The following is a 21,466-nucleotide window of genomic DNA, read 5'->3' as shown; positions in this document are numbered from 1 at the left end:
ATCTCTGCACTCACAGGCCTGGTTAAATTTAAAGTGGAAGGAATGAGTGCCGAGGCAATCTCCTGAAGGAAATTTCTCCAGCATCTACGTCAGTCACTGGCCATTGTGTCTCACTACAGTTTGCATTTGGAGCGGGTGGGTGATTCTTCCCTTGGTGGGGAGGTACAGAACAGACTGTAGTTAATTGGTCCTCTCTTATATTCCCCACCTGATTGATTTAATTGGAAAACAAAATTGGATGGAGTGTGTAACATAGGAACATAGAAAATAGGAGCAGGAGTAGGCCATTCGGTCCCTCGTGTCTGCTCCACCATTCAACTTGATCGTGGCTGATCTTTCACCTCAATATCATTTTCCCACTGCATCCTCACATTCCTTGATATCTTTAGTTTCTAGAAATGAACATGCTCACTGACTGAGCAACCCTCTGGGGTAAAAAGCAGAACCACAAAGGTAATGATCTCTAGATTACTACCTGAAACGCAAACAAATTGACATAGGGTAATTAAGTTGAATGCCAGTCTCAAAGACTGGTGAGGGAGAAATGATTCATGGGACACTGGCATCAGTACTGGGAAAACAGAACCATTGGGACGATCATCACTTGAACCGTGCTGGAAACAGTCTCCTGGCAAATCATATAACAGGGACTTTGGAGAGAGCTTTGATCTTAATAATGGGGTGAGGCTTCAAGTGACGGGCAATTAGTAAAGTCAAAGAAAAGGGTAAGGCATTAGTGCAGGGTAGTGATGTGGGTAATGATAACCAGGGTGTGAAAGGAAAGGACAAAGCATACAAACAGATGAGTGCACCAGCAAATAAGGACAGGAGAGAAGTGGTAAAATCAAAGGCTCCTTAGCTGAACGCATGCAGCATTCCTAACAAGATGGATGAATTAATAGGACAAATAGAAGTAAAGGAGAATGATAGCCATTAAAGCGACATAGTTACAAGGTAACACAAGGCTGTGATCTGAATGTTCAAAGATGTTTGACATTTCAGAAGAACAGAAAGAAAGGAAACAAAGGATGAGATCAATGCAATTGTAGCAAAAGATTTTGGTTCAGAAGGTCAAGGTAAGAAATAAGAAATAGCAAAAGAAATAAGTTGTTAAGAGACCCACTAACAGTAACGACACCGTCAGAGTATAAATCAGAAAATAATAAGGGACGTTAGAAAATTACTGCATTATTGTGGGAAATTTCAATCCTCATATAGATTGGATGATGCAGATTGGCAAAAGTAGCTTGGAGGATGGGTTTATAAGGTATATTCGGGACAGTTTCAGAGAACAAAATGTTCTGGAACCAGCCAGGGAACAGGCTGATTTAGACCTGATAATTTGTAATTTATCTTAAATTATTCACTCACCAGGTATGAGCATCATTGGCTAGGCTGATATTTAGTGCCCATTCCTAATTGCCCTTGATTGGTGAGCTGTCTTTGTGACTTGAATGGGCACTTGAGGTGTTTCCATGCATTTGCTGCCCTTGTTGTTCTAGGTGGTAGAGGGTACAGTATTGGAAGGTGCTTTTGAAGAGGTCTTGGTAAGTGCCTGCAGTGTATCTTGCAGATTGCACACTGCTGCCACTATGGATCAGTGGTGGAGAGTAAATGTTTTAGGAGATAGTAGGGGGCCAATCAAGTTGGCTGCATTGTTCTGGATGGTGTCCAGATTCTTGAGGATTCACTCACCAAGGCAAGTGAGAGCATTACATCACACTACTGACTTGAGCCTTGTAGAAGATGGAAAAGCTTTGGGAGTTAGCAGGTGAGTTACTGATCACAGAGTTCCAAACTTCTGACCTGCACTTCGAGCCAGACTATTTATATGGCTGGTTCCTCCCACCTCCCCATATACCTCTGGTGAAAGCATTAAATTCTGCCCACAAATTTCTTCCCGATTTCCTTCCATGGAGTTACCCAGAAAGGGACCTGATAGCTGCCAGCCTTTAAATTTAAAAAGAATGACCATTTTTCAAATAATTCAGTGGAACCTTCAACTCATGATCTGTGAAATGGCCTCGGCATACCCTTTCTCTAACCATTTGGGAAAATATCAGCTCTGCCCCCCAGACTGCTACATTAATGTCCTGTCATCTGTTATACTATCTAATCACTTAGAGAAGGGTGAAAAGAAAGTAAATACAAGTGAGTGCTGAATGGTCTATATCTCTCAAGTGTGTTGTTAGCAGTTATAACTGTACGATAAAATCAGAAATGGTTTCCTATCCATTAACAATCATTAAACATTGTCCAAGGTTGCTTAGTTTTCCTACCAAGGAGAAAATATCCCCATAAGGATTAATGTTGAAGTAATAAATAAATCCTGATATTTTAGGAGCTGTCGTCGGCTGTCCCTCGATTCGAGGATGACATCTACTCTGGGTCATGGGTTTCTGCCATGTGTTTTCATGTGACTGAACAGGCCAATTCTCAACCCAGTGATCTCTTGGAACATGGAGCAGGATATCCCATAAGGTAGTGGGATTTGGAGTGCCGGGCTTGCTTCCTTTCCTTTCCTTCTCTGTCGCCGCTCTGCATCATCATTAAGGCATTGGGACTCAAGGTGTGATGCAGCTTGATGGACAATTTGTCACCATTCTGAACAATGGATAGCAAACTCCTCCCAGTCATTGATGTCAATGCTTCCATGTTTCAGGGACAGCTTCAGAGTGACTTTGAAGCATTTTCTTTGTCTCCCCGCCCCCCCCCCCCCCCCACCCCCCCGCCCCCCTGGAATGCTGGCCATTTAAGAGTTGAGAAGACAGGACTGGCTGGATAGTTTTCAGCCATCCGGGCACAATGTCCAGTCCACTGAAGTTGATTTTGTAGGATTTTTGTCTAAATGCTTGTGGAGATAGTTTCAATTATCCTCTCGTTGAACCCAGAGATTGTGTTGGGTGCATTGCAGGTGAAATTTCTCAAGAGCTTTTAGTTGTCACTGATGCACAGTCCAGGTCTCTCTGCAGTTCAGGAGAATGGTGGCAGCAGCTGCTCTTTAATCTTTTGTTGACTTAGAATCATAGAATCATAGACTTGCAGAAGTTTATGTTGTCAAATGCACGCTGCTGTAGTTTGTAGAAGGCTGAGCTAGCCTTTTGAGAGAGGTGGTTGCCAAGGTATGGGAATTGCTCAACATATTACACAATATATATTGGAGGTTGAATATCAACCTGACTAAAATATTTGACTCAGTAAGTTGTGAAATTCTGGGGGTTGTGCTTCCAAGGATTTGGATGTTTAAGAAACTTCATCACAATCCTTGCTTCATGATGATCTCCCTTCAACTGTCTTGAATGGAAGACCTGAAACATGTTCCTTCAAAATCTTCATTGGGGTCAAGTGATGCTGGGTGACAACCCCCATATTATTTTACAATCTATCTGGCAGTGGCTATTTACCACAACAAAGATGAGCTGCCCTCTGGTGTCAGTATTAAATACTGTCTAGATGGAAGACTCTTTAACCTCAGATCGCCTCCATACCAAAACTAGACCGCTGATACATATGATCCACAGATTGGCTGCAGTGTCATTGCCCATTCTGCAACAGATTTGTAAGCCACTCTTGATTGCTCTAATTCTGTATGAAAGTCGACCTGTCCTTGAATGTTGCCAAAACAAAACTCATACCATGTGGTCAGCCAAATATTCCACCTCCAATATATATTAAAGGAGAGATTCTGGAATATGTTGAACCACTCTAGGTGTTGACAATGTTTAAACCCATTGATCTCAACATAGGAGTCGACTACAGTTTTTTTAAAATACTTTTCCAATTCAATCAAATCAAAGCCAATTCAGAGTCTCAACAAGTTGAGACATTTCCGATCCAGGCTGACAAGACAGGGCAAGCGACCATTTACCCTGTCTTGGGCCTGATCTACATGAGCCAAGCTGATTGGAGGAGGGGGAGGTTTCCTCCCCCAAGGCTTGATCTCATTTGCATCTTAGCCAAAAGGCCGAGATGCCGCTTGACTTTATTTGACCCCATTCTTCTGAAATTGAGTTGGGTCTGTGAAGGTTTTCCAGGTTGGTTATGAGCTGGTATTCCTCTCTTTGGTCAGACTGTTTTAGGGCTGAGACACTGATCTTCTTCCTCTTGGACTTTTGGGCCTTGTGATCTCCTGATGCTCGGCAAATGTTCATCGCCAATCAAACAAGTAAATGATCTGTTCTGCAGGCATCAATTCCATGCATGGATCAGGTGATATGGGCATTGCTTAGATCTTTAACAATAACATTGTGGCGGCACGATAGCACAGTGGTTAGCACTGCTGCTTCACAGCTCCAGGGACCTGGGTTTGAATCTCGGCTCGGGTCGCTGTCTGTGTGGAGTTTGCACATTCTCCCTGTGTCTGCGTGGGTTTCCTCCGGGTGCTCCGGTTTCCTCCCACAGTCCAAAGATGTGCGGGCTAGGCTGATTGGCCATGCTAAAATTGCCCCTTAGTGTCCCGGGATGCATAGGTTAGAGGGGTTAGTGGGTAAATATGTAGGGATATGTGGATAGGGCCTTGGTGGGATTGTGGTTGGTGCAGACTTGATGAGCCGAATGGCCTCTTTCTGCACTGTAGTATTCTATGATAATCTAGGAGGTGCCAATGCTTTAATCCTCGCTGCCTCTGAATGGTTATTTAAATTTGCTCTTCTGGCAGAAGAGGATGTTTGCTATAATGAGGCCATGCTGAATACACTTTGCAATCAGGAGGATGTTGTCTGCATTGACTTTTCCCACTTCGATTTTTCCAGTGATTCTGCTCCAGACATTGGAGTCAGGGCCAATCATGGCATTAAAGTCCCTCAGCAGGATGATCTTTACTGCTTTTGGGCTGGCAGTGAGGACTTAGAGTCATAGAGATCATCAAGGTCAGAACTTTTCCTTAACATCTTTATCAGAGTCCAGGATCAGGACATAACCACTGATGATGGTGGCATATTGGCTATGACTGACTGCAGGTCAAATGTCATGGGTCTTTCATTGATACAACTGAGGAGTTCTGACAGTACATCCAAGATCCTATTTTGGATGGCAAAACCAACTCCATGGACCCGAGGGTTGCTGTCAGCTGTTCTTTTTCAGTAAAAGATATATTCTCCTTCATGTTCTTTCATCTGCCCCTCCACGGGAAGGCAGGTCTCATTGAGGGCAGCGATGTAAAGTTGGTGTGCCCATCCAGAAAGATGAACTTCAATCGTACCATGTGGGCTATTAGTAGCAGTATTACTTTGTTGTGTGCATGCACAGTAAAGTGTATAGTTACAAGATATTTTCAATACTTTCGATACTCGCACAGTACATTCTCTATCATTTTTTTCTCAGCGTAGTGAATGAGCTGAGAATGAACACACAGCCAAAGGGGACTAGAATTTCCCCAGACCCTATTAGTTTACATTTTGAAATGTGTCAATTTAATGAAGGCTCTTTAGGCATGTACTTATATAAAGTCTACCTTTTTATTGCCAGTAAAATTGTGCGGTAACAGTTACATATTTACACATTTAAACAATTTGAAAGTACAGTTTCCACAATATTTTGACAGGGCTATTCATGTACATAAGGCTTGATAATTTAGACTTACTTCCTCACTATTAAGTAACAAAATGCAACAAGAATGTTTGGCACTTACGGTATGGTGCAGTTCAAAGAGGGATTGAAAGGAGCGTAGTCCTTGTGGTTTGAGGCTGGTAATGTTCCCTATGGATAAGAACACAGACTTACCCTAGTTACGAAGTGAAGAACTACTTTGTTTTATGATTGATTTCTCGTTACTGCATCTTATCATGCAACATTTCAATTGGCAAAGTTGCTTCAGAATGTATATATTTCCCAAAGCAAACATTGCCTGCTTGAAAGATATCCCATTTGTATTGCTTATATAATCCCAAGATACTTGGGAAAAAAACATCTTCCCAGTCGGGAGAAACTTTGCAGATATACACTTTGTAAATTATCATTTGTCATAGTCATTTCAAGTGCTTCTATTTCTGAGAGGCATTACATTTCCAGGCACTTAGGCATCACTTACGAAGACATTGGAGTTTTGTTCAGAATCTATTTTTACTTTTGCAACGTCCTCACAGAAGCATGATCAGTCTATGAGCAGTAGTCAGGCTCTCGGCCTGGAATAGTTCCAACAAAATATATCAATGTTTAATTATAGATAACACTTTTTTCCTGTGAATATATTTTCAAGAATGTATTTTTCCAAAAGACATTACTTGTTTTTAAATTGATCCACACTAATCTGTTTTTGTGGCTTATGCGACCCCACTCCATAAACGGGAAAGCATTCTGTGTAAATACTGAAGTAATATTGCTTAATATTTTTTAACTGATGACTCCCAAACATCAGTATTTTATGAGTTTTTATGGAATGAGACAACTGTGTTTTGCATTTCCAAAAGCAATAATTTGAGAATGAAACTTCCAGATACTGCAGATAGATGTGATTGCACAAGTGCACTATTTCATATCCGTTTCTTAATTTGTGTTACCTTTTCACAGTAGAAACCTTGGGAACTATTGGCCGGAATGCTTCAATGTCATTCGCCCTGCCACTGTTGCCAGCGAGAACAGAGAATTTGGCGCTCAGCCAAAACTCCATTCGCGGCAGCGGGGCCGGAGAATCCCAGCTGCGGGCGAGGTCGGAGAATGCCGGCCATTATCTTTGGAATCGTGGTTTGGCTGTATGGTTACCCTACAGCCAATGAAGGAAATCATAGCAATCTGCGCACAGTGGTTAGCACTGCTGCCTCACACGCCAGGGACCCGGGTTCAATTCCGGCCTCGGGTGACTGTGTGGAGTTTGCACGTTCTCCCCGTGTCTGCCTGGGTTTCCTCCGGGTGCTCTGGTTTCCTCCACAGTCCAAAGATGTGCTGGTTAGGTTGATTGGCTGTGCTAATTTTGCCCCTTAGTGTCAGGGAGATAAACGGGGTAAATGTGTGGGGTTACGGGGATAGGGCCTGGATGGGATTATTGTCAGGGAAGGCTGGATGGGCTGAATGACCTTTTTATGTACCCTCAGGATTCTATGATTCTTCTATCTATAATGAGTTTTTATTTTTATTTTATATAATTTCTCCCTGACTCAATAGCTAACAAGGAATAGAAACTAAATAAATGATGCGTTGCTTTCCTGCCAATTACAGTAGAGGCATGTTTATTAAGTTCCCCTAATTTTCATTTGCTTTGTAAACTTTGTGGCATATTTTAAAAATTTATATCAAAATATTAAACAAAGTAGGGCAGTGGAATACTGTGCTTCGGTTTTGAAGCTATAATTGGTCATGGTTGCTATCATCTATTATGTTACTTTAGAATATGGTGTTAAACATGACACCTTCCTGAAACAAAATGTTACACTAACATCGTGAAGGGGAGGGAGACAAATCGTTAAGTGGGCTGGCTCGAGTGGATGGTAATATAAACACTAAACTAGGAACCATATGCATCTCTGGTCCATGCCGAGTTTGAGTCTCTGAATAGGGTAGCAGTGGGGCTGCCATCATTGGACTCCAGTTTGGGAAGAATGAAAATCATCCAGATAATATTGCTTGTACAATGACTTGCGGTACGGTGGCACAGTGGTTAGCACTGCTGTCTCACAGCGTCAGGGATCCAGATTCAATTCTGGCCTTGGGTCACTGTCTGTTTGGAATTTGCACATTCTCCTCATGTCTGCATGGGTTTCCTTCGGGTGCTCCCGCTTCCTCCCACTGTCCAAAGATGTGCAGGTTAGGTGGATTAGCCTTGGTAAATTTCCCCTTAGTGTCCAAAGATGTTTAGGTTAGATGGACTAGCCACGGGAAATGCGTGGGGTTATAGGGATAGGGCAGAGGGGAGGGCCTGGGTAAGATGCTCTTTCAGAGAGCAGGTGCAGACTTGACAGGCTGAATGACTTCCTTCTGCACTGTATGGATTCTATGTCCGATTTGGACAGTTGATCTCCATCAAGTAATCCTTTGCTGTGGAAAAAGTGCACTTGTGCGACCATCAAGTAAAGACAGGATCAGCCTTTGCAGGTGGTGCCCACATCATTGACAGTCAATTAACCTCCAGCATTTAGACTCGTACGTGAAGAAAGACTGTTTGGCCAAGGACTGAAAGGCTACCAAAGTCTGCTGCTGTGTGTCCGCAATCTGAGGAAAGTAAAAAAAGAAAGCTAGAGGCAGGAAAGGATAAGTCCCTAGATGGACCAAAGGATTGTGTTTCAGGGGTTTATGTGAGGTTAATTGTTGAAACAGAATCATTATTGCAAGGCAGGTATTTGTATCCAAATATCTTGACTGACTTCACGTTGTAATCAAGTCCATTCACTATCTGCTGCAGTTAGTGAATTCAACTGTCAATCCAGAAGATAACATCACTATACAAAATACATGGTCAATGATAAATATTGTTGAAGCAGTTGACCTTCTTCTCCATTTCTTGAATTACAGTGTCCTTTGAAGTTCCTTTTGGGATCGCAACTAGAGCCTCACATCACCTGACATACCATACCTGCTGCAGGAACAAATACTGCATCCCGAGGAACCCTCCTACACCTCAACCAGATGGAATGTCCAAATATGTCCTAATCTCCAGCACATTCAGTCCACACCCTACCAGTGCCACAACTGAATATCATATTTGATAGCGGTGAACGTGTTGATAAATAGAAGAAACTCCGCCAATATTTCGCAATGTAATAGCACACATTTTCACTCACTCGAGTTCAGCTATTTTGTCAAACCAAGTGCGCTGGAATCTGGGACGGTGAAGCTGTCAAACTCCCTAATGGCCTTGTGTCAAACACGCTTTGTTGGCTGCTATTGAGCAAAGGCACCCCCTCCATGGCGGGCAAGATCTGTCGATCAGTCATAGTACCACTGGGAGATGAGCCCAGGAAACCTCCCTGGGAAGAAATGATTTTCTCAGGGCTGGCTGCCAGTCTGGGGGAAGTGGAGAAATTATATCCATATAAACCATATGGACTGTGCAATCTGAAAGTACTGTAGGAGCCCTGGTGGGTCTGATTGGCAGCAAAGGCATTATTTGACGGTGAAGGCATGATGTACTGGAGCTGAGGAGACGATATCCCAGAGATCGGCACTGGCAAGCCGGCCTGATGGCAGTTGAATGCCTCTCCTTCACTGCTAGATATTGACATGTTCACACTTGCTGCGTTTGCTACTCCAATGTAGGAGGGGGTCCTCTGGGATGCAAAGGTTTCACTGCCAGGGCTGGTCAGACGGCTGTAGGTTTCAGCAAGACTGCTGCTGTATCTGTTAAAGGTCAGGCCTGTGCGGTTGCAGGTTGTGAAGTCGGCTGGGCTCAGGTTGCAGAGCTGGCTACTGTTTGGTGTCAGGTGGAAAGCTGGAGAGGGGCAGGAAGAGCCGGGCAGCAGATGTGTTGGAGCCCCGTTTCCCGGACCCTGATGGGCGGATGAGGACACCGTACCACCTATTAAGAAAAACACAGTTTCTTGGCAAAGTTTGTTGTAGAAAATAAATCATAGAATCCCTCCAGTACAGAAAGAGGCACCGACAATAACCCCGTGTATTTACCCTGCTAATTTCCGTGACACTGAGGGACAATTTAGCATGGCCAATCAACCTAACCCGCACATCTTGTGGGAGGAAACCAGAGCACCCGAAGGAAACCCACGCAGACACGGGGAGAATGTGCAGACTCCACACGGACAGTTACCCAAGGCCAGAGTTGAATCCAAGTCCTTGGTGCTGTGAGGCAGCAGTGTTAACAATTGTGCCACCATGACTCCGCAATGGCTGTTATTCACTTTATTATATCTGTCATTGAATAAGAAACCATTTAATTTCTGTGTGGACAACAATGGCTACCTGGGCAATCTCCAAATGAAAGTTATAAACATTTATCCATGTTAAGCTTTTCCAGTAAAATAGGTGGGTTACATGTCTAATGATTCCATGCTCTCCTCAGACCTTTCACATTTTAAGACTGGCGTGGTAAAATCATGTGCCAATCCACGATGCCAATAGGCTTTGTAAAGAGGCACATCTGCATCTTTAATTGGTCAATGATTTTCGTCAAATAAGTCAAACTGCCAGAGAGGTCTCTAGTTGCAGCACCTCTTCTGTGGCCACCAGGTGCCTCTCGGCCTTTTGGCTAAGATCAAGTGTAGTATCGACATGCTGTACTTGGTTGAAGTCATAAGGTTACATTGTGGCTTCATTTGAAGCAATCTTTAAAAGCGGCATCTTGGCCTTTTGGCTAAGATGCAAATGAGATCAAGCCTTGGAGAAGGTGCAATGCCTGCTCCAATCAACTTGGATCATATAGATCAAGCCCAAGACAGAAAGTGGGAAGCCTGTCTTGTCAGCTTGGATCTGGAATGTTTCACTTGCTGAGACTTTGAATTGGACTTTGATCGGATTGAATTGGATATATAAACAAAAACAAATCTCTTCTGTGGCCACCAGGGGTGCTATGATTGCCCCCTGCAATCCTGGCTATTCAAATGGAGAATCAAGGAGGACTCCTTCCAGTGACTGCTACCCAGCAGCCTTGCTGGAGACGCAGGTATGTGGATGTGAAGTGAAAGTCAGTACTAAACCCACCTTGAACAAATTATATGCTGGCCCTCATTCTTCTGCCTCATACATGAAAATAACCACTTAAGAGCCAATGGAACATTAACTCAGTAAGAGCTAGTGGTCTTGGGAAGCAAGGAAAACTACCAAAAGATATATTAAGAAGTCTCACAACACCAGGTTAAAGTCCAACAGGTTTATTTGGAATCACAAGCTTTTGGAGCGCTGTTCCTTCATCAGGTGAGTCATGATGAAGGAGCAGTGCTCCGAAAGCTCATGATTCCAAATAAACCTGTTGGACTTTAACCTGGTGCTGTGAGATTTCTTACTGTGCCCACCCCAGTCCAACGCCGGCATCTCCACATCAAAAGATATACTCACACATACTACACTTCCATGCTTTAATACAGAGTGTTAAAAGCAGCACAGAACAATTTGTTGCTTATCTTGTTAAACTTACCTTGTGCTTTTGTTTCTTTCAAAACCAGAGTGGGTACAGCTGATTTGCATCCCCCAGTCACACACATGTACAGTGTCATATTGGGCATGCACCAAGAACTAGGTGTACTGGAGTTTACTCATGCAGCAAAGCTTCACCTGATCTGATTTTTCAGTCAGATCTTTGCTTTTGATGCTACAGCAGAAAACTCAGCAGGAATACTGATTCAAAAAGGATGATTGTACTCTGATCTGATACCACCATGTAAGCAATAAACATACATGGACACTAGTCGACACATAAAATAAGCAGTATTACACAGTTATAGTGGCATATGTGGAAAGGAACCTTTTACTATAGAAAGGTTTCACTCTATAGTGAAACTATATTAAAATATTAGTCTGAAAACAAACCTTTTTGTTCTTCATTTTATGATATTAGTGTAATTAATATAAAACCCGTTGCTATATATTGAAGGGATTTTTTTTCACATTTTTTTCATTGTTGATGGCTTTGCATGTTGCGTTAACAAAAGCAATAGTTCAAAAACAAACAGGAGGCATACCTTGTTTGTGAATCCCAGGTATATCTTCAAAGCTGAGGGTCCGCAAAGAGGGTCTCCAGAATGCATAGGATTCCACAATGGCCTCTAAACCCATTCTAAATCAAGAAAATTATACTTCATCAATCATTTGCTCTCCATTTATTGACTATCTATATAAATGAAACTGCATGTTGATAAATGTTTAATTATACAAATTGGGAAAATGTTGGGGGCGATCCTCTCATCCCGCTGCGTTGCTTTGGTAGTGCAGCGGGCCGGGAGATGTAAGCGGAGACCATGCAGCAGGCTTCCCGGTGGGCGCCACTGCCTCCACGCGTCTCCGGCCGCCGGATATCCAGCGTCGTCAGCTCTGCGCCAAAATAGGGAGCTGGCAGCCTGATTCCGTTGGAAGGAAGGGAAGCCATGGAGGCCCCCCAAGAGGTTGGGGATATTGGCAGCCTGGCATTGCCAGCCTGGCCTCCTGGCACTGCCCAAAGGGCAATGTGGCAATTCTCAGAGGGCAGTGCCAAGGGGGCAGGGCCAGAAGGGATGTGGCCTAATGGGAGGCCTCTGGAGGCGATCAGTGGGGGTTGGGGGGCCCCACTGCCACTCTGCAATTGGGATCGGTGACAGAGGAAGGATGGGCAGCAATAGGGGCTGGCCATTGGGGTGGGGAGGGAGTTGACCAATTGGGGATTCGGGGCTGCGGAGTGGGGTCGGGGCTACAGGGCAGAGGTTTTGGGACTGTGGGTGGGGGGAAGATCAAGGAGGGCTGAGGTAGGGGTCAGGGCATGTCCAGGAGACCAGTGATCGGGGGTCGGGGGGGGCGGTTGCATGGCCAGCGATGCGGGGTCGCAGTGCTGGCTGGCGATTGAGCTGCCAGTGATCTAAAGGCCGGCAGTGCGGGCGGCCTCGGCATTGACAGATTGGCGCATGCACAGTGGCCCGTTCTGCGCTATGCTGCCAGATTCTCTCGCGGGAATAGACTCCGCCAACTGATTTTTATTGAGATTCATGCTAGGGGGGTCTTTTATGTCATTAATTTTGTTTTTAATTTATTTAGGAACCAAAGACTCTTGGTGCAACTCCAAGCAAGAGCTATGAATATTATCTTTAACTCATCCATGAGATGCACAGAGTGTGAGAGATTAATTTTGAAAATCCTGCTGAAAAACCAACAGGATTTACTCCAGTTTTTACGCGAATTCGACACTTCGAATTTGTTTGGAAGAATCCCAGCCATTATTCCTCAATTATTTGAAATGCCATCGTAATTGTGAATATCTGTAATGTTATAAGAATTCATGCGATAATAAGAGTATCTAATTGCAGTGCCAATTCTATAAGGTGAAATTGTATGTATTTAGTGCAACAGCGCTTGTCATGCTAACAAAACATAATTCCTTTTATTCGGTTGGGTGCAGGTTACTCTACAACGACACTGTAGAGTAAAGAAAACAATTATTCATTAACTGTTTGTATTCCAAATGGCTTTAAACTTTTCAAAATATGCGCAGGTTATCTGAGAAAATAAATAATGTTTGTAAATTTCTAATAAAAAATGTGGCTCTGTAAGGGAAGGCAAAGAGACAGTCCTATAATTAATCAGTGAAGCTTTGCTTTATTTTCTATTTTCAGTGAAGGAATTGCTCTCCTGAAATGGCAGAATGTTCCAATCATAGAGATATTCTTTCCCCGTGTTAGTGACCACTCAGAACAGAGAATGAACAAAAATAAAAACAGAAAGTGCTGGAAAAATTAAAGTGGTCTGACAGCCTCTTTGGAGAGAGAAACAAAGTTGATGGGCAGAATCTTACCCGAAAATTTATCAAGGTGACAGTGTCAATTCATTCGTGGGGCATGGGCATCGCTGACTGGCCAGAATTTATTGCCCATTCCTAGTTGCCCATGGGCAGTTGAGAGCCAACCACATCAGGCCAGACCAGGTAAGGAAGGCAGATTTCCTTCCCTAAAGGGCATTAGTAAACCAGACGGGTTTTTCCAACAATGGTTTTGTGGTCCTCAGTAGATTCTTAATTGCAGATATCTTCTATTGAATCCAAATTCCACCATCTGCCATGGTGGGATTTTGAACCCGGGTCCCCAGAACATTAGCTGCGTTTCTGGATTAATAGTTCAGCGGTAATACCAACAGGCCATCGCCTCCCCGGTTCTGGTGGGATAACCGGTGTGAAGTTCTCCAGCTCCACTGGCATGTTTTCTCCCGGAATATTCACACTTCAACAGCTAAAAAAAAGAGTGGGAGGGGTTTGCCCTGTCACTCTGGTGGGATGAGGACTCTTAGAGCTGGCAAAGAGAGTGGGATACCCTTTATAGAGAGCAACCCGACCTGGACCAAAAAGAACATATTAATAGTGAAGAAAAATACTCGCCCACCCCCCCAACTTAAAAAATAAAGAGAACATCTGTAAACTAAATAAAGTCTAAAAAGGTCAAAAATGCACTGCCCCCCCTCCCCCGCCCCACTACACAAAACTGCCCCCCCATGAAGCTCCCACTAGTGCCCAGTGAGGGGCAGTGCCAGGGGGCATTGCCAAAGCACTGCCTGGCCATATCCCTCTCTCCTCGGGGCTATACTTATCTTTTCGCCCCTGAAGGGATCCCCTCGACAGATTTATGTTTTAAAATGTGACGTCACATCGGCAAGTTATGAATATTCTGTGAAGGTGGATAATTTAGCAAGGGGACTAGTTAATCATATTCAGATTCATTAAAGTGTACTAAAATCAGGTTCTCTCCCGTTATGGGCATAAAATTAATTACGTCACCAGCGAATGCCAATGAAAACCGAAAGTGCAATCACGCAGGAATGAATCGCACTTTTGACCCCACACCGCTGATCCCGTGGACGGAGTGTGTGGGATCAAACCGCCCCTCCCCAAATGTTTCAAGTCTTCTTCAGAACTGAAGTTTGTAAAAATTCTTAAATGGGATGTGAAATCGCTGATTGGCCCAACATCTATTACCAGTCCCATTAGTGAACCAGATGGGCTTTGGCAAACAATCAGCAATGGTTTCATGGTCATTGCTAGACTTGTAATTCCAGATTTTTATTAAATTCAAATTTCACCATCTGTCATAGTGAGGTTTGTCCAAGGTACCCACTTCATTACACTGGGTCTCTGCATTACCTGTCCACTGAAAATACCATTAAGCCATCACCTCCCCTATGTGATGGGTTTCTTAGAAATCTTAGAAACCCTACAGCACAGAAAGAGGCCATTCGGCCCAATCGAGTCTGCACCGACCACAGTCCCACCCAGGCCCTACATATCCCTACATATTTACCCACTAATCCCTCTAACCTACACATCCCAGGACACTAAGGGAAATTTTAGCATAGTCAATCAACCTAACCCGCACATCTTTGGACTGTGGGAGGAAACCGGAGAACCCGGAGGAAACTCACGCAGACACGAGGAGAATGTGCAAACTCCACACAGACAGTGACCCAAGCCGGGAATCGAACCCAGGTCCCTGGAGCTGTGAAGCAGCAGTGCTAACCACTGTGCTACCGTGTCGCCCGTTTGATGCCATTCAAAGGCAGAGGGAGATAAAATGGATCTAACAGGATAGGGGGAGATTACAAAACAACGACATGATGGAACAAAAGGCAAAGGGAGTGGTAATGGGTGTAGTAAAGAAACCTAGTATTGATCCATCTACTTCCCTTCAGTTCTGATGAAGAGTCACAGAGATTGCCAGACTTTTTGAGTTTTTCCAGTACTTTTGGTTTTCATTTCAGGTTTCTAGCATCCACAGTATTTTGTTTGGGTCATGGGAACAATGTTACCTCAGAACCAAACCATTCTCTGGTGGCCTTCATTCATTTTCAATTACTTGCCGATGTGTTGCCTTTTTAAAAGAGCATCTTGAAAGCTTCTGCTGACACTATGGCCGGAATTTTACCACCCCGCCCACCACGGGAATCAGAGCAGGTGAGGGGCAGAGCATGGGAAGGTCCGTTCACCTCAGGCGGGATTTTATGGCTACGGGACGAGCGAGGCCGTAAAATCCCGTCCTATAACTGGATTAATCTTTAAAGTAGAAATGTAACCATAAGACCATAAGACATAGCAGCAGAATTAGGCCACTTGGCCCATCGAGTCTGCTCCGCCATTCAATCATGGCTGATATTTTTCTCATCCCCATTCTCCTGCCTTTTCCCCATAACCCCTGATCCCCTTAATGATCAAGAACCTATCTATCTCTGGCTTAAAGACACTCAATAACCTGGCCTCCACAGCCTTCTGCAGCAAAGAGTTCCACAGATTCTCTGGCTGAAGAAATTCCTTCTCATCTCTGTTTTAAAGGATTGTCCCTTTAGCCTGAGGTGGTGCCCTCTGGTTCTAGTCTTTCCTGCTAGTGGAAACATCCTCTCCATGTCCACTCTATCCAGGCCTCGCAATATCCTGTAAGTTTCAATAAGATTCCCCCCTCATCCTTCGAAACTCCAACGAGCGCAGACCCAGAGTCCTCAACCGTTCCTCATACGACAAACTCTTCATTCCAGGGATCATTCTTGTGAACCTCCTCTGGACCCTTCCCAAGGCCAGTACATCCTTCCTTCGATATGGGGCCCAAAACTGTTCACAATACTCCAAATGGAGTCTGACCAGTAATTTCATTCCATGCTTAAATGTTCCAAATATTTACGTGCATTTTCGAACATATTGAGTGGCCGGAATTCTCCCGTCAACCTGCCACAGGAATTATAGGGGCGGCGGGGAGGCAGATCATGCAAAGATCCATTGATCTCGGGCAGGATTCTCTGGTTTTGAGGCAAGCGCAGACGGAGAATCCCGCCCATTTTTACTATTTCACCCCATGAGGCTTAGTTTTGAATGATGTCACTGAAATTAAGTAATTGTATGTTTCCTTGGATGCAATCCAGCCTTCGGGACAACATGTCTGTATTTCAATCATAGAATGAAACAGAATTACTTAATCTTTCTTTCGCAAATCTAAAATGAGTATGAATCATTTTTAATTTTTTTCCATTCTGTGCCGGTAATTTTATATCCATCAAGAGCCCTACATGCAGCAAAAAAGAATGGTTTACACATCGCATTGAGAATAACTGCTGCATTGTTTGATGAGGAAACTGTTCAGTCAAGTACTGGATTTCAAAAAGAAACTACTAATTGGCCTTGACTGATTATAGGTTTGCTAACGTAAGTGGCATAACATTGATAAATTAAATGTATGTTCGAGCCAGTGTGGGACTGCGAAAAATATCCACAATGAATCTGGCTGGACCAAAGGCGAGACAGATTTTCAACAGGAAAAATTAGCACAAGCCCAATTGTTTCATTGGTTTTTTTTGTGTGTGGCCTCAGGATATCTGTACAATTTCCTTTGTGATGTTTGTTTTCCCAGGAGATATGCCTGAGAAATTGCATTGGCATTTCTGCACTTGTGCGCTAAAACAAATGTAAACTTCCTCTCTTTCATTAATATTGAAATTAATATGTGTTCCTCGAGCATTCAATATTGGTTCAAAGAGGTTCACCCTGGGCAGAATCATAATGACACTGTTGTTATGGCACAAATCGGCCAATAACTTGGGGTGAGGGAAAAAATACAATTGCACCATTACCTTCAAAAAAATGACCTTTAATTGTCATGAATCTGCTGCTTTTCCATGTTAATTGCCTATTAGCCTCACCACAGAAAGTTAAGTCTAGTAATTAACAGCCCAAGTACCCTTTCAAAGATGTCGGTGGGGGCGGGGGGCGGGGGGCGGGGGGGGGGTGATTTTCTGGCTTCCCTGCAGCATGTTTCTCACAGCAGGAGGCAGCATGCCATTTGCTGGGGGTGGGATCTTCTGGTCCAGCCGCTGTCGATGGAATTTCCCATTGACTGCACCCCATGCCACCAGGAAACCCACATTGGGAGTGGGCCATCGGCAGGACCAGAAGATCCCACCAGCATGAACAGCCAGAAAATTTCAGCTGTACTATTTGTTACTGACTGGCAATCAAGCTATCCTGTGGAAAATTGAAATGCTAGTGGAATGGATGATTATGTATAATTAGTGTGCAGTTTTGGTCTCCTTATTTAAGGAAGGATGGAAATGCATTGGAAGCATTTCAGAGAAGGTTCCCTAAATACCTGGTTGTCTTATGAGCATAGGTTGGGAAAACTGGGTTTGTTTCCACTGGAGTTCTGAAGAGGAGGGGCAATTTGATTGAAGCATATAAGACCCTGAACGGCCTTGACAAGGTGGACGTGGAAAGAATGTTTCCTCTTGTAGGTGAGTCCCGAACCAGGGGAGGCTCTTTTAAATTATGACTTGCCCTTTTAAGAAGAGATTTGGATTTACTCTCAGAGGACTGTGCGGCCAACTCTCTGCCTCAGAAAGCAGTGGAGGTGGGGTAGAATCATAGAAACCCTAAAGTGCAGAAGGAGCCATTCAGCCCATCGAGTCTGCACCGACAACAATCCCTGCTCCATCCCCGCAGCCCCACTAATCCCTCTAATCTACGCATCCCAGGACACTAAGGGGCAATTTAGCATGGCTAGTCCACCTAACCTGCACATCTTTGGACTCTGGGAGGAAACTGGAGCACCCAGAGGAAACCCACGCAGACACAGGGAGAACGTGCAAACTCCACACAGACAGTGACCCAAGCCGGGAATTGAACCCAGGTCCCTGGAGCTGTGAGGCAGCAGTGCTAACCACTGTGCCACCATGCCACCTATTGAATATTTTGAAGGCAAAGGTAGACTGAGTCTTTTTAGGTAGAGGAATCAAAGATTATCGGGTGAGACAGAATGTGAAACTCAAACAAATCTTATTAAATGGATGAGAAGACTCAGGGGGCCAAATGGGCTACTTCAGCTCCTATTTCATATGTTTGTGTTATAAAAATATCAACTGTGACTTTCTTTCTTATTTTTTCTTTCTATCCTCCCTTTATCTGAATCCAATCTTTCTCTTTATCTTTCTGTACCTGATGTGACATTAAATTCAATCTTTATTTATCTTCCTTCTAAGCCCTTCCTTTTTAAATTTCTCAATCCCTTAATCTTGTTGTTTAAGGTACCGTTGTTCCATTGCTCACCAGATGTCCTGCTGCCTTTGCTGCAACATTATCGCACCAACAACCTCATGGGCAAAAGATTATAAAACCTGATTATAAAAGTAAGTCTAAATAATGGGGCTGGCCGCGAGATGCCCTGTTGCAGCACAATCTGGCCTATACCTTTCAGCCGAATTATTTTACAAGTTGCCATATTAGAAACCAATTAGTTAGAGGTCAGGATTTTTCAGATGATGTGGTTTCCAGCCTCGCCACCTGAAGAGTTGAGTGCTGAACGAAACACCGATGTTGCAGTCCCACAACCATTTGCCTGAGACGAGATTTCCGTCCCTCACCCAAGAGGAAGTGCCACCTCAGAGAGCTATCTGTCATCTGCTGGCAGCTCCATTGCCCCAGCAGCACTACCCGGAACAGTGGCCACCATTGAGGCTCTCAGCAGTCCCCATATTCTAAGTACCAGAGCCCAGAGGGCCAGGTAAGTTTGTTCCCATGGTGGGTATGGGAGATGAGATCCTGGGGGATGAGGGTCGAGGGGATTGTGGCCAGGCAGGGAGGCAGCACCAATCTGGGTGGAGGGGTGACAGACCATGTGGAAGTGCCCGATCTGGAAAGGGAGCCAGTGATGGAGGCTAAACCCAGCCCCTTTCCTGCCCAAGACCCAAGCAGAGTGATCTGCCAGGCATCCCCCATCCCGGAACTACTTCCGCTAACCATAAATTACAGCCAAGTGGGACGTGACCGTTAAGCGGCTAGCTTTGGGGCGAGAGCAGACAAGCTGCCCTTGGCTTTGCCCACCGCCATAAAATTGCGGACAGATTGGGGGTAGGTAGACGGGTGGCAGGAAGGCCACCTGGGGAAGTTAAAGGCTGGCCACCTGCAAACCCACTGATGGGAGACTATAAAATTCTGCACATAGTTTTAGTTAGGTAGTATATATTATGAATTCATAATTAATATGGTTGGATATGTATTGTACTGCTGCCAAAGGCAGTAACCAAAGAGTGTGATCCACAACTAGAACCACTTTATTTTTCCTGGCGGTATAGAATTTCTTTCTCATAGCCGGAAGGCTGATCTCTCAATACATGCTTCCACAAAAGTGGTCAAAGTCGGAAGAGCTAAGGATTTGGAAGGAGGGAAGGAATTTGTATCCCTGGAAAAGGTTACAGGGATAGGGAGATGCAAGGCCATGTAATGAGTTAAACACAAAAGTTGAGTATTTTGAATGCATAAGATTGTGGTCAGCGATGGCAAGGATGGGTGGGATTTGGTTTGGAATTGAATATAGACAGCATGTAGATGATGCTACAAAAGGCTTGCATGCAAATGAGGATGTGAAGGGTAATGGAACTGCACCCTTGGGGGACTCTTAAGGAGAGAGTCTGGGTAAAGGAGCCCATTGTAAGGAGATGTTCTGGCTACAACCAGATTGATAAGGGTGGAAGATAATGAGTGAACTCCCACTATGCTGGGCTGTGCAGTGGGGAGGCTTAAGATTAAGGTTTGTCAAGGCTTTGAAAAGCTGAAAGTAACAGTAGACATAATGACATTAGTCACAGTAGATTTATTAGCCCTGTTAACATGAGGCATGGAAAGAAAGTTGGATGGTCAGAACATTAATGGTATGGAGTCAAAATAATAGGAAGCTGGTTTCATGGGTGACAGAAACTTTGTGAGAGAATTGGAAGGCAATTTAGAAATAAAACGAGTTTAGGGCTAGCAGAAATTGGGATGAGGTTTGAGTTGGGCAAGCTGCAGAAGCACTTGAGTGAATCTTGATGATGAATGAATCCATGAGCACTCTGGGATAGTTAGAGATATAAGTGGACTGACAGCAGAGAGGGATGTCGGAGGCAGTTGGTAGGGATCAGACTATTTTGGAATTGCTAATGCATAATGAGGCAGGTTTAATAAACCATCTCAGAGTAAATGATCTCCTAGGAATGTGGATGTAATATATGTGGATTTCCAAAAAGTGATAAGGTGCTGCACAAAAGACTACTTAGTAAGAAAAGAGATCATGGTATTGAGGGTAGTACATTAGCTTGGATAGAGGATTGGTTAGCTGATCAGAGAGTTGGGATAAGAAGTGCATTTTCAGGGTGGCAACCTGTAACTAGTGGAGATCCACAGGGATCCATGCTGGGACCACAATTATTTGCTATTTATTAATGACTTGGATAAGGGAAGTGAACGTATTATTGCCAAGTTTGTGGATGATAAAAAATTAAGTGGGAAGGCAAATAGTGATGATGACACAAAGATTCTACACTGGAATATTGACAGGTTAGGTGAGTGGGTAAAAACTGAAATATAATGTAGGGAAATGTGAAGTTATGCACGTTGATAGGAAAAATAAAGAAGATGAATATTATTTAAATGGAGAAAGACTGCAGAAAACTGCAGCACAGAGGGTCCTGGTGCATAAATCACAAAAAAGCTAGCATGCATGTCCAGCAGGTAGTTGGGAAAGCAAATAGAATTTTGGCTTTTATTTCAAAGGGAATGGGGTATAAAAACTTGCTAAAACTATTCAGGGACTTGTCAGACCACACCTGGAATAGTTTTGGTCCCCTTACTTGAGGAAAGATATACTGTCATTAGAGGCAGTCCAGAGAAGGTTCACAAGGTTGATCCCGGGTACGGAGGGATTTTCTTATGAGGAGAGGTTGAGGAGGTTGGGACTGTACTCATTGGAGTTTAGCAGACTGGGAGTCAAACGTTTTGAGACATACAGGATTCTCCTGAGTAGATGTTTCCCTTGTTGGAGAATCTAGGACCAGAGGTCATAAATTCAGAGGAAGGGGTCGCCCTTTTAAAATGGATGAGGAGGAATCTCTTCTCTCAGAGGGTAGTGAATCT

General features: G+C 44.0%; 1 protein-coding gene across 1 annotated transcript in view; it reads right to left on the bottom strand.

Annotated features, from left to right (window-relative positions):
• Nucleotides 1–5,437: 5,437 nt before the first annotated feature.
• The window catches only part of tbx18 (T-box transcription factor 18), a 30,143-nt gene continuing 14,114 nt past the window's right edge, over nucleotides 5,438–21,466 (bottom strand). The window contains exons 8-9 of the mRNA XM_078212452.1: nucleotides 11,559–11,653; nucleotides 5,438–9,445 (exon numbers count right to left, since the gene is read on the bottom strand). Of these exons, the coding sequence (XP_078068578.1) occupies nucleotides 8,730–9,445; nucleotides 11,559–11,653 (811 nt within the window). The 3' untranslated portion in view covers nucleotides 5,438–8,729. The remainder of the gene's footprint in view (nucleotides 9,446–11,558; nucleotides 11,654–21,466) is intronic.

This window comes from Mustelus asterias, chromosome 5 (assembly GCF_964213995.1).
Source record: "Mustelus asterias chromosome 5, sMusAst1.hap1.1, whole genome shotgun sequence".
In the NCBI taxonomy this organism is placed as follows: Eukaryota; Metazoa; Chordata; class Chondrichthyes; order Carcharhiniformes; family Triakidae; genus Mustelus; species Mustelus asterias.
This window is presented reverse-complemented; position numbering and strand designations above follow the sequence as displayed.